This window comes from Acanthopagrus latus, chromosome 8, assembly GCF_904848185.1.
Source record: "Acanthopagrus latus isolate v.2019 chromosome 8, fAcaLat1.1, whole genome shotgun sequence".
NCBI classification, from domain to species: Eukaryota; Metazoa; Chordata; class Actinopteri; order Spariformes; family Sparidae; genus Acanthopagrus; species Acanthopagrus latus.
This window is the reverse complement of record NC_051046.1, coordinates 13,710,552-13,724,144: the sequence shown is the minus strand read 5'-3', so window position 1 is coordinate 13,724,144 and position 13,593 is coordinate 13,710,552. Positions and strand designations below refer to the sequence as shown.

The 13,593-nt window shown below is 41.1% G+C and overlaps 1 protein-coding gene across 8 annotated transcripts in view; it reads left to right on the top strand.

Moving 5' to 3' along the window:
• LOC119024831 (coiled-coil domain-containing protein 136-like) overlaps nucleotides 1-13,593 on the top strand; it is a 35,234-nt gene extending 21,641 nt beyond the window's left edge. For 7 of the 8 annotated variants that reach the window (XM_037107957.1, XM_037107961.1, XM_037107962.1 and 4 more), the window contains 6 exons: nucleotides 840-1,142; nucleotides 2,584-2,701; nucleotides 4,370-4,643; nucleotides 4,834-4,965; nucleotides 8,629-8,741; nucleotides 11,041-13,593. In XM_037107957.1, the coding sequence (XP_036963852.1) occupies nucleotides 840-1,142; nucleotides 2,584-2,701; nucleotides 4,370-4,643; nucleotides 4,834-4,965; nucleotides 8,629-8,741; nucleotides 11,041-11,053 (953 nt within the window). In that variant the 3' untranslated portion in view covers nucleotides 11,054-13,593. The remainder of the gene's footprint in view (nucleotides 1-839; nucleotides 1,143-2,583; nucleotides 2,702-4,369; nucleotides 4,644-4,833; nucleotides 4,966-8,628; nucleotides 8,742-11,040) is intronic. The other variant, XR_005076619.1, reaches the window with a different exon arrangement.

The following is a 13,593-nucleotide window of genomic DNA, read 5'->3' as shown; positions in this document are numbered from 1 at the left end:
CCCCACTGGATTCTGTTGTGTGATTAACCCAGAACACAAGACTGTTCTATCATTTTTTCAGTTTCCATTTAGGTATTTCTTGATAACTCTTGTCCCACCAGTGCTGAATAGGTATATCGGGATGTTATTGAAAAGAACACTTTAATGCTTTTTAACTGGCTTATTGATTTGCCTGTGTTACTTTATTTTTCAGTAGTTATTTGTCTTTTTTGTGACCAAATTTTACAAACTGTTATTATTCTTAGAGCCTTATTGTACTCGACCATGAGGGGTGAATAAAACACATAATGGCTCTGAGAACAGAGAGAGAGAAAAAAAAGATAAAGCACTGTTAGAGACAAAGAAAAATAGAAAAAAGAGGAGTGGAGAAATGTTATTGAAGCCGCAAGATATTTTTTGGTCCGTTCAGGGAACGCTAAACTATTTTATGATGCAGCTGCACTGGTTCAAGAACTACTTTTGAATCATTTAAGTGAGTTATTGCTGGTTTTATCGCCATTTCCTTGCACCAGTCCTTTGTTATCGAGTTGGAGATGTTCTATTCCTGAAAACAGTTGACTAATGATCTGATCTGACCCTGAAAAACAGTCTGTTACCGTCAGTTACATCAGCTCCTCTTTCAAACGGTACCCACACAAACACACACACGTGCAGGAACACACCGCCCACACACACACACACACACACACACACACACACACAGAAACACATGCAAGGCCCACTGCTGCATAACAGGTAAGATCATATACACACACATATACACCTATACTGATACTGCAGTCTCACCCACACATCCCCCAGAAAGAGAACCTGAAGTTCTCCTCCTCCTCTCCCCACAGCACAGCTGCGGTCCGTGCAGGAGGAGATGGACAGCCTGGAGGAGGAGAAGGAGAGCGAGCTGGCCGAGGCCCAGGAGGAGCTGCGCGTGGCCCAGGAGGAGGTGATCCTGCTCCAACAGGCGGCGGAGGAGGCGGCGGCAGAGAGGGAGAACGACATCGCCTCGCTGCAGGAGGAGCTGTGTCGCCGGCGGGCCGAGCTGCAGCGCCTCAGCGACGAGACCCAGGAGTACGAGCTGGAGATCACCACGCTGAGGGCCGAGATCAGCATGAAGAGCCAGCGCAGGGAGGCCGAGAGGAGAGAGGGTGAGGGACGAGGAGCCAGAGGACAGGTTGAGGTAGATGTCAGAGGGGAAAGGCAGGTGGAGGAGGCTGTGGTACCTTCTCCTCCCTCACAACTTTGTTTTTACTCACAAGCACATTAAAGTTAGTCCAATATGTCTTTTGTTTTACACCTCATCTTCACACCATCAGTGAGAAGGACGCACTAAAACACACACAGCCCACTGTCTCTGTATGCACTATGGAATTTATCCAACTTGCACAAATAGCCCACGATCAGTCTTTGTGTCTAATATTATGAAAACAAACCACGGCGTTATGGATGTCCTCGTTCCGCGCTCACATCATGTTAGCATCCTGCAGTGAAGGGCATTAATCATTTGTGGGGTTTAATAAATATTACAAATGGGTCTGCTGAGTGTTGCAGTGGGGTGGGGAGTGCTGTGTGTGTGTGTGTGTGTGTGTGTGTGTGTGTGTGTGTGTGTGTGTGTGCAGATGTGCGTCTGCATTTAGGATACCAGGGACATGAAGTCATGAGGGGGAGGGACACACACTTCTAACACATGATGTCACCGCTGGGATCTGCAGCTGAGGCCGGGGTGGGATCGAGGGAGGAGAGTTCATGTTTTGTTGTTGTCGCGCTCCTTCATGAAAACATCTCCCAGAATGTGTTTTTTAATGCAAGTGCAGTCAAGCTCGAAGCATTTTAAAGGAACACTTTGACATTTTTTAGTTTCTCTGCAGGTTATGTATAATATTTCTCTGTTGGTAGGTGTAATAGGTAAGAATTTCAAGAAACCAAACAGAGTTTGCTCACTATGTAAACAACGCCAACACTCACCAGGTGTTCCAAGCCAATAGTCATTCATGTCTTTTCTTTGTTTCTTCTTAGTGCCTTTTAAAACAGCAAATGATCATTTTAACACTGTTAAACAAACAAGATAATATTTGTAAGCATGAAACAAGAGGACTTTAGAGGTGCTGGTAGGTGGATTTTTTTTAAATTGTTGGACGGAGACAGGCTTGGTGTTTCCCTGCTTCCAGCCTTCACGCTAAGCTAACTGGCTGATGCCTGTAGCTTCATACTAGTAGAAAGCTTCATACAGCTGACTTTACCTTTAAAAAAAGTCAGCAAACCGATTACCTCACAATCACCGAGTAAAGTACACTATCAAATTTATAAGTTGAATAAAGTAAAACAGTTTGATCAGCTTGGTTTTTAGTCCACTTAACTTGGCAGTTTTGAGGTTATCAGTGTCCTCGATTTTTGAAAATCACTTTTCAGATTTTACAGTTTATCAACTGGGACACGAGCAAATAAGCATTTTTTTTTTTTTTTTTTAGAAAATGTCAGACTACTCCTTTAATATACTCAAAACACATTTTCTAAAGCCACAAACAATAGGCTTGATGGTGAGCACTAATTCCTGCATCCTCTTCAACATCCTCATCTCTGCTCCGTCAGGTGATGTGGACCTTCTGAAGGAGGAGTGTCGTATGCTGAAGGAGGAGTGTCAGACCCTGAAGGAGGACAACAGACGTCTCTCCGAGAGGCTGCAGCTGCTGCAGAGACAGAGGACATGGTGAGAGGTCAATGGCTGCTCACTCGTCAGCTGTGCTTACCGGATCAGCTGGAGGGGAGACCCTCTGGAATACCACCCCCGCGTCACAGTCACGCAAGTCATATCCCGTTTAGAAAAAGGCCGGCCACCTGTTTAATCTCTGCGCTACTGTAATACCATACGAGGGATCACACACACAAGTGCTGAAACCATTAGTTCATTAATTGATTAGGAGATGGACTGAAAATTAAATTGACCGAGGACACAGTCCCCAAATAAGATCCAATGAGTGGCTGTTCTAAAAATGTTTCAGCGCATCACATGATTTTCCTTCCAGCAGATGGAACAGTGCAGACTCAATCTGCTGAGGAAGATCTTGTGAAAACTGTATTTATAGCGCCGCTCAAAACAGAAGTTGTGTTTTACAGGGAGTCGAAAAAAGGGAGTTAGAAGACAACATGTTGAACAGGGAGAAATAACCCACAGTTAACAGTTCTACGACCCATATGCTAAAAAAAAAGTTGACGCCGTTTCAGACGTGAAGTAAAAACAGAAACATTTGCAAACACACTGTGGGTAGCAGCAACAGTTTGATAAAGTGTTCCCAAGCTAAATGCAATCGTGTTTCACAACGATCCCAGTCTTGAGGCTCCTGCAAAAGGCAAATAAAAAAGGCAACAAAAACAAGAGGAGCTGGCAGGGGCAAAAAAGAAGTGCCAAAAATACAACACTGATGTCGGGAAAGACACAGACTTAAATACACGAGACAGGAAAAACTAATAAGACAGGGGTGAAACTAATAAGGTAATCAACAAAAGGCCAGTAGAAACACAAATACAGGAAGTGAAAGTGAAACCCGACACACGAGGAGAGAACTTCAAAATAAAAGAGGAAATATACTAGGAAATATAATAAAAAGCCCCAAACCATGACAATATTTATGTAAATCAATAAAGTTACTGAGCCAAAACATGAAAATATATTGTCTTTGTTCTATTTGAATTTGAATGCATCACAAAAAGGATCTTAAAGTCATATTTTTGCAGTCTCACGCAGCAGTCCAACTTATTTGGAAAGAATAAAAGAATAGCATTTGATGAACCTTTTGACACGTTTTATTTTCAACAATTCAAAAACAAGCAAACAATACAATCAAATGAGTGAGCAAAAATTCAAACATTCTGTAGTGCCTGCTTTTTGAAATGTAATTAACTGCTTTTCTCTGTTTTTTGCATCGTCTGGAATTTAATTTAAAACATTCGATTTCTCTTGCTTTGGACTGTTGGTCAGACAGACTGAACAGCCTGGAAACTGTAATGGGGTCTTTTTTTTCGTTTATGACATTTTATAGACTAAACAATTATCTGATAATAAGATAAAAAAAAAAAAAACGGATTAGTCAGAAATGAAAAGAGTCATCGCAGTCCTATTACAAGGCTGGTTAGATACATCTGTCGGCATGAAACAGGAATGAAAAAGCACTTATCAGACTTTGTGTACACCATAATGAAATCTCTGCACACTGAATGTGCCAAAACAAAACACAAATATGCTAACGAGCTCTCTGATTATCACATAAAATAGCATACCAATCATTTCTAGTCCTGCGTGAAGGAAATTGGTAGCCCATTTGCAGCCCATTTATTAGACATTTAAAGAATGTTATATTCTTTTGCCCTTTTCGTCCAGCTCCAGCGTCTACCTGTCACTGAAGGAGGAGGACGCAGAGGGCACAGAGGGGAAGGACATGGAGAGCGGCCCCGATGAGGTCATGACAGAGAGCTACATGACCATGGCTCAGTCCGAGAACTGTCGCCTGGTGGACGCCTCCATCCAGAAGAATATTTCATTCGACGGGAAGCCCGCGACACCGACCAGCTGGAACGGAGGCATCGGGGAGATCTTCTCCCTGAGGGACCAGCTCAAACAGGCAGAGGAGAAGGCCTCACAGGTTCAGAGAGAGGTACGAGGCGCTCATGTTGAAGCGACACCTGGGGGAGTTAAACACGTGAATAAAACATGGGCAGATCTGGGTCAGGCAATATTAGCACATTCTTTGATTCTTTGATTTTTCAATCAAATCTAGATTAAAATGGCTTTAATAAATGCACTGCGGTTAGGAAGACTGAGAGTGTGACGTCTGTGTCCTGCAGTGTGACGGTCTGAAGATGGAGCTGCAGGAGCTGCAGGTACTGTATGACAGCAGTCAGAGGGAGAGAGCAGAGCTGGAGGAGGAGCTGCAGCGCTGCAAGGCAGAGCTGGAGAAGCTGTCAGGGGGGGCTCAGGTGAGGGACGGACATGAATAACATAACAGTACACAGATGGTAAAACAGCTGATTTAAATGTTGTTGGAGCCGCAATAATTCAACTAAATCGCCAGGATAAATGTTGGCACCGTATGTTTATGCAAACCATATGTTTTTGTGACGACGGGGGTTAGGGAAATTTTAGCTTAGATACCTGTTTTGGTCGCCGCACACACACACACACACACACACACACACACACACACACACACACACACACACACAGTTGGAAATTGCCACTGTAGAAATATATAGCGCTTTCATGCTTACGAATGATGAACGTGATCCCTCAAAGTCCACCTGCCGACTTAGAAAATCAGTTCACAAACATGCGACGCAAACGTGATGATGACATATTTATATATATATATATATGTATGACGCGCACAAATGTGAACGTGTAAGTGGTTTGCAGAGACGATCCTTTCCAACATTTTATCCTGGTGACATACTTGATGTTGATAATCGATTAAACATTTTCAAACAAAAATGTCAAACACTTGCTGGTTCCAGCTTCTTAAATATAAAGATTTTCTATTCTTATTTCTCACTTAAGATTGTAAATAAAGAGTCTTTGGGTTTTAGACAGTTGAAGATATTTTGGCTCAGGGATGTTGATGAGATATTAACTGATAATTAAATGAATCATTAGTTGCAGCCCTTACTTCTAGACAAATTTAAGTGATCAATGATAGCAGTCGTTATTACATTGAATTTGCGTGGTTAGCTTTGCATTCTTGAGTTATTCCCATATATTTTGTAGAGCAGATTGTGTTGCTGCAGTCTTGAGTATTTCCAGCTGTGAGTTCTGTGGCTTAAGAGCATAACTTTTTCTCTGCAACCCGCACTGTCAACTAACACGTAACACACCTCACATCACACCTACTGTACCACGTGTCTGTTGAGCCCACTTTCTATGTGTCTCATACTGTAGCGATACATGTTCCGATATGAACTGACCTGGCCTGTCAGCCCATATCGGTATTTATTGTGTGCTTTGGGCCGGGGAACCTTTCCTCCCACCGTGTCTGTGTTCTAACTTCTCTGTGACAGCGATGCTTTAATACTGTTGTTGGACAAAACCACAGAATCTGCAGAAAGGCGTTCAGGCACCGAGCAAAGAATGCTTACTTTGCTTTAACACTGAATCCTGTGTCGGCAGGGGATAATGTTCAAAAGAGAAAAAGTAATGTAACGCTCTCACTCAATTAACCAATTGCCTATTTGAATGCCTATTGTTAGCGTGTTAGCCCTTTATTAGTCATAACAAAGCACTTATTAAAGCACTTATCCGCATGACAGCATTCTACAACTATATATAGTTGCTTGCTCATTACTAATTCACTGCTGGTTCAGCACTCATAAACCCACACAGGTTTTACTGGTGAATTAGTTATGAGCAAGATCTCACTTTAGGATGAGGAGCATAGAGTTAGAGTTTTTTGGGAACTGTGAACACTTGCAGCTTTTTTATTACAGAAGAATAGACCATGTTTATCACCTTAGAACGAAAATTCAGTCATTACCTATTCACCTCAATGCCGAGGGGAAGTCGAGTGATGTTGCATAGTCTTGCCTTGCAGCATTCTCCTAAACAACTGAAGTAGATGGGGATTTGTCTCAAATCATGAAATGACGCCACGCGGCTCATGCGGCGTAACCCAAAGTCTCTGGAAGCTCAGCGCTCCCAGGTTTATTGAAAAGATGTTATTTTCACCCTCTTTGAAGCTTAACTCTTCTCTCTGGCTGCGACGGTAAAAGCATTAGCGCTCGCCCCCTCCTGACATTTGAAATTTGAATTTTAGATTTTGGGGCTTCATGAGACTTGGATTTCACCGGACGGGCCGTTTGGAGCCAATTAAATGTTTTCTGTTGTTTTCTTTTCTTTTTTCACTTCTTAAAACACATCCCAAGCTGCTCCCCAGTTGTTCTGGAGAATTATATAACACTGTTTTGCTGTAAACCTCCATAAATGGAGAATTTCTGTGGAGTATGAAACTTCAACCAACTTTTCATCTGCATGGGGGTGAATAGATAATGACTGAATTCTCCTGCTGGGTGAACTTATCCTTTGAGGGAGCAGAAGGGACCTTCTAAGATTCATACTGATCAGAACATGTCAAGATCACGATTCGTCAACAACAACTTCCTTACTTACTCTCAAAAATCGATAACCAAGATGAATTATTGAGGATAAATTCTTGGTTAGTGTTCTAGTAGTTATATTGTTATGTTAATGCAGAATAAGGCAATAATTAGTGCTTTTTAATGACTTATAAGGAGCCAATATGCTTCTAATATTCATGCTAACAAGAAGCTACTTAATGGTTGAATGGTTGATTACCCTACCGAGTGTTACCAACGCCATTACAGGAACTTGGCACCTTCTGCTTTACAATTATTCCGGGTTCATTTTAATGCTGTGTGAAAGTCAACTTGCAGAAAATTGAGACATGATTTGAAACAACTGAAACAATTAGCAGTTACACAATGATTGTTTACAGAACACACTCACATCCAAAACTCTTAGAGGGGCTCTATGTAACACTTTTGTTTTGTTTGACCTTCCCCGTCTCTCTCGGTTGCCTCTACAAACCTGTGGATGAGTTCCTTAAGTTTTTTTTAATGCTGATGGACTCTAAATTCAGGTCAGATTTTCCAAAAGACTTCCTGGCTTCCAGACCAACACAGATGTTCCACAGAGCCCCTTTAAGCTGAACAGCAACTTTCTTTGTGCAAGAAACTCCGGCACCAAATTGATCGTCCTTTTTCATAATGTCTTCTTTTGCTTATTGTTCTGACTTTCTGGCGCAGTGGAGTGTGGCACCAGCCTGAGGACAATCTGTGGTCTAAGCTGCATTACCATGCAAAGGACACACTCAATATCCTGCAAGTTGATTTTTATTCAGCAGAATTATGCGTCCAAAAATCTTTCAAAACAAACAAATATGAAAAAAAAAAAAAAAACTTTCGCTATTTTTGGAAAAATCGGTTGGAAGCGATACAGACAACTGTGCGTGTCAACATGAATGCGGTCCTTTCTATTTCCCTCTCGTTGGAAACAAAGCGGACTAAACTCTGTGTTTTGTCTACAACAGCAGTGATGAGATGTTGTCAAACTGTCTACCCGTGCCTGTCTCTGAAGTTGTCCTCGTTCTCTGAATGTCCATGACCTCTCAACCTTTATGACTATAAATGAAGCAAAAAATTTAAAAAAAGCAAAAAAAAACAAAAAAAAACTAATGAGCTATATAATGAGGATAGAGAGACGAAAAATACCACTGAGCGCTACTCACAACATTCATGCTGTACGTCTTTCTTTTTTCTGGTCTCCATAACATCACACGCAGCCAAGAGATGCCACACAGAACCGCTCGCACATTCTCTCATTGAGTCGATGTGTATGTCACCATAAAGTTATGCATTGTTTGCTTTAACGGGAAATGTAAATCACTCCATCACAACCCCTCCCTGTTTATATATCGCAGCCATAGTCCATGTCACACTTTCGATTCGTTGATTTGTAGTGGTGGTCCATTTGTGCTGTTTGTTATTTTGAGTCCATCCATCTGTTCTTTCATTCATTCATTCATTCCCTTCATTCCCATGGTCGTTGTGTTTTGTTTTTTGTTCCCTCCTCAGAGATTCATCCATCCGTCTGAGCACCCTGTTCTCTCCATCCCCTTCATAGGAATGATTGTAATAGTGGCTGTGGTCTGGTGCTGGTTGTCGGAGCTGGCGTCCCAGAGGGCAAGGTATGGGAGGAGCTTATCTCTATCTGATGCTACATATGGTCCTTGCACAGAGATTTAAGAGTCGCTTCAGCCAAATAACATAAAAAACATAGTTTCTCGCGCGCGGTCTCTGGCTATGCAGATTTGATTTGCTCAGGTTTTAAGATAAACACGTGTGAGAAGTCTGTTTTACCTCGATACACTGGCTGCAGACAGTTTGCATACAGTGTACAGCATAAACAACAAGAATAGCACTAAGTAGAGCACATACCTCTTTCAAGGCCAGAGGAGTCTCCTTCAATTAAATCGAGCCATTATCAAACTCGATAGTCCCGCATCAATCTAAAATTGAAACCACCCATAACTGCTTAACCATAATTTAGGCTCAGCAGCTCCAGTAGCTGCATAAGATCGTGCTCACTCATAGAAACCAACAACCTCAATACGCACAGATCAATTAGATCCATGCATAATACCCTGAGGACTTAACCAAAATGTTGAAAAACGCTCTATATTTCAAAACTAAAGAAAGAGAGAAAAAAAAATCCTGAACCGCTCCCTTTATTTGGATCAGCACAGAAAGTTAATGGGGTCTATTCTGTGCCGAGACGCTTCCTCCCTCCAGGTTTTTGTGGAAATCCATTCAGCAGTTTTTTGTGTAATCCTGCTGACAAACCAACCAACAAACAAATGGACAAGGGCAAAAACAAAACCTCCCTTGCGGAGCTAATAAGCATATGAATAACTAAATTATGTTGAAGAGGTAAAACCACCTGTTTACCTAACTTTACCTAAATTTATTTATATTTTACTCAGCATCCCAACTCTTTTGGAATCTGAGTTGTATTCTGGATAATTCACAGAAACTGTGATAGTGTCTATAGAAGAAAGTATTTTAGTATATAACAACATTCTGTGGCTCGCTCAGAATAATCAGAGCAATGTTTCTAAAAAGATTTTCCCCCCTACTGTTACAGAAGCATCATGCCGCCACACCAGAAAAAGAAAAATGGATCCCAATCATGTTATAACATGAAAATTCTATTGTTATAACAAGATGTTTTTCACCTTATGACAAGATATTTTCACTAATTGTGACATAGAAACTCATCACGTTATGACAATATAAATATTATAACAATGAAAAAGGTTTCTTCTTATAATGTGATACGTTTTTTATGATGTAATAATGTGAAAATATCTTGATATGACAGTCGAGTTTTCGTGTCATAACATCAGAGTGATAGTGGCAGCATAATGCTTCCATAGTTCTGAGTGAAAGGTTAAACATGTTAAAACTTGGGCATGACACCTGCATGACTCGAAACCGCAACACGAGAATATATGTTTATGTGTCATTTTGGTGAACTGACCGTTTAATATAAATCACTGCTGAAGATTCAGTTAGTGTGGTTTGGAGTGTTGTTTTTTTATGGGTGGGTCTAAACTCACTGGAAAACTCTTCAGTGAAGGAATGTAAATAAGGATGAGAAGCATTTATGGAAAGTGGACATGGGGCGGGTGGGCAGTTTGGCAAATTACTTAACAGAATATTTCCTTTATATATTTCCTGGCATTTGCAGGAATAGTTTTAACAGTTGGGGAAACATGCTTATTTGTTTTTGCGCCAAGTGTTAGACGAGAAGCCTGATACCACTCTCATGCCTGTGTGTTAAATATGAAGCTACAGCTACAGGAGACGATTAGCTTAGCATAAAGACTGGAAGCAGGAGGAAACAGACCAGTCTGGATCTGTCCAGCTCAGTGATTAACACACTATCTTATCCATCAAATCTGTACACAAAAGTAAAACCAACAATTTGTGGTTCATCGTGGGAGTTAAAAGCTGTAGCGCTAACTTCTCTGTGTCTTCATTGTCACCACAGCCAGCAGAAAACATTTGAGTGCTGGGCGGACAAATGAAATGTTGTTCATCAGGAAATAGCAACAGCAAGAACAAGCCCAAAAACCACAAATTGTTGTTTTTCTCTTCGTTCTATTTGTGTAAAGATTAAACAAACAAGATGCAACATGTTAATATGACTTCTTTGCTGGAGTACATGTGTTTTTGAATTTTGGATGGAGCCAGGCTAGCTGTTTCCCCTCATTCTTATGAGTGCTAAGCTAAGATAAGCTAAGCTAATTGCCTCCTGATTCCACCTCTATACTTGTGGTAACGACAATACTTCAGGTGATAACAATCTCCTCATCTGACTCTCTGTGAGAAAGCAAATGAGCATATTTCCTGGATGGCTTATCTGTGGCTGACGATCAGCTGTCTTCCGACTCCTAACACCACTGTTTTCCTGTCTGCCCTCAGAGGAGTGAGGTAGGTTGGAACTCCATTTTGACTATCACTGCAGCCACAGCAGTGCTGCTAATGATGACTAGCTTGTTGAGAGCTCTCGTCCGATGTTGACTGGATGGGCAACAGCCGCACAGGGACAGACGTCGGCTTCAGACCAGCCCCCTCGTTCTCTCCTGCCATGTCTATAGACTGAACCGGAGTTCTCTAAATATGATGCAGCTGACCACCGCGTAGTAGAAAAATGTAAAAATGGAAGAGTGTGGTCTCTATGAGAAGGTACTACATCGACACACGCACTGAGAATAATGTGCTCGGCCTCATTTGAGGCGGGCTCTGGCGATGAGCTGACCTGCAGAGAGCCCACGCGAGGACACGATCTCACTCCACTAAATGTACGCTAGTGCTGTGTCATCCCTCCTCTGTGTCTTGTGTTCATTTTCTCTCCTTTAGCTACCAATGTGATAAAAATGAAGCTTTGAATTATAAATGGTTTTCTCAGTTTATTTAACCATTATTTATTTATTTGTTTATTTCAATATTGTTCATAATTGTGTCTGATAGTAACGAAGCAACCATGGAGTTTGGACATTTAACACGCTGAAATCCGTGAAAGTACACGTGCCCCTGAAGTAACAGTTTGCATTGTTCTTTTTCCGCAATGAGGTCACTATAGACTATATTAAAGGTGCAATATGTAAAATTTTAGTTGATAACATGCAAAAATTCAAACTGAAATACCCGTTTTGATGTTCTGTTTATGTATTGTGTTGTAGAGATATCTACTAAAGTTAGCATGCTATCCAGCTAGCCCTAGCCCATCCTAGTCCAATGCTCCTTTGTTACTACCTTACTACCCCCAACTGGGACCGATAGCTGCATGACTAACTCAGCTAACTAGCTAACAGCAACTATATATAGCAGCAGTTAGCAGTTGCACTAGCAACATGCTGCCCCCTATTGGTTTTGAATGTGACGGGTGGCCAATTCCTACATACTGCACCTTTAGGTGTTACTTCCTCAAATACTAGATGCAATAAATGCAACATATTGGAAAACTGAATAGTCACAAAATGTGCATGAATTACTAACTGCATACTAATGATCCTGCCACTGTAATTCTGCTTTGAACCATCAAACTGACTGATAAGCAAGCACCTGTCAATGTGAGCTCAGTGTGTACGACGGTAACCAGCTCTTCTTCAAAGTGTTTTTCATTTATGTGCTGTGCTGCCTGACGGAGTGAGACACAGAGTCCTGTGTCTCCCATCTTCCCCTTTAATTATCAGTTAAGCAAGATGCCTGGAAGGCCGGCGCAGTGTTTCTGATTCATCTCTCCTGCTCACAGGTCACTTTGAAGATCTGAAATCTTAAACCCGCTGCTGCACTGTTTGCTTTAGTATGTTACGTGCGAGAAAAGATCCTCAGCAGGTTCGGGAAAAACACATTCGCGGATGATTGAGTTGTATTACTTCAACTCAGTTTTGATTTTGACGAGGAGATCTCCAGCAGGATTTAAATGGCTTGGTTTTCTCCAAGTGTTTTGGCAGCCAGAGTTCGCAGCTAGATGAAACCACTGATGCATCTGAAGTGAAAGATCAGGGTTAGTTAGATGTGAGGGCATTTTAGAAATGAACATGGTTCCAAAATATGTACATAGAAAGATGTCAGAAAAACGTAGTTTGTTTAAGCATCAGTTACAATAAATATATGTATATGTGGAAGGACTCCAATTATTGTTTACATCTGTGAAACGTTTTTTTGTGAGACTATTTTAGAACTGAACAGCATGCTAGAAAAACATATAGAAGCACAAATATCTAATTTATGTTGACTCTGTTTGACTTTGTATTCCATGTAAATAGATGTGACATACAGTACTTTGGGAGAAATATCCCTTAAATCCATTTGTACTAGCTTTCTAGAAAGTTTATTCTATTTTGGAAGAGCATCGTATATTTGATAGCCAAATTTAAATGCCGTGTAAATGTTTATTTATGGTGACGTTATGTTGGGAAGCATCACTGATCACATTCAGTACCTCTCTGTTCAAAGGTGGTGTAGTCATTGCATGCATTTAGATTGCATTTGCCAGAAAGAGCAATATGACTCCTGGTTTGTTTTTTCCAGTCAGCTAAATTTCAGCAACAAATTGACATCTTTTCTGAAACGTCTGTCATTAAAAACAGAACCTTATAAGCAATGCCTGACCAATGTTATTTCTACATACACTAATGTAACGATGTGCCACTGGACTGCAAAAACATTGCCACCGTTCTGCTAAAGAAACTGTCAGGTTGTAATAGAAATCAGACTCCCATTGGTTGCGATGGTACACGATGAATGTCGTCAGATTCTGAGCTTTATTTTTCATTACTTCTGAGCTTATTTCATTTAGTTCACCATAGTTTCCACGAGGCTTCTATATATTGCACAGTGTTGCTCAGCTTGTTGCTTTACATATTGATAGCGTTGTTGTTTTCAATATAGTCGTGGCTATTTTGTTACCTGGAGGTCTATTTTGTACTGCAGATGACTTGAGAAAATAAATATATCCGTCCCACATGA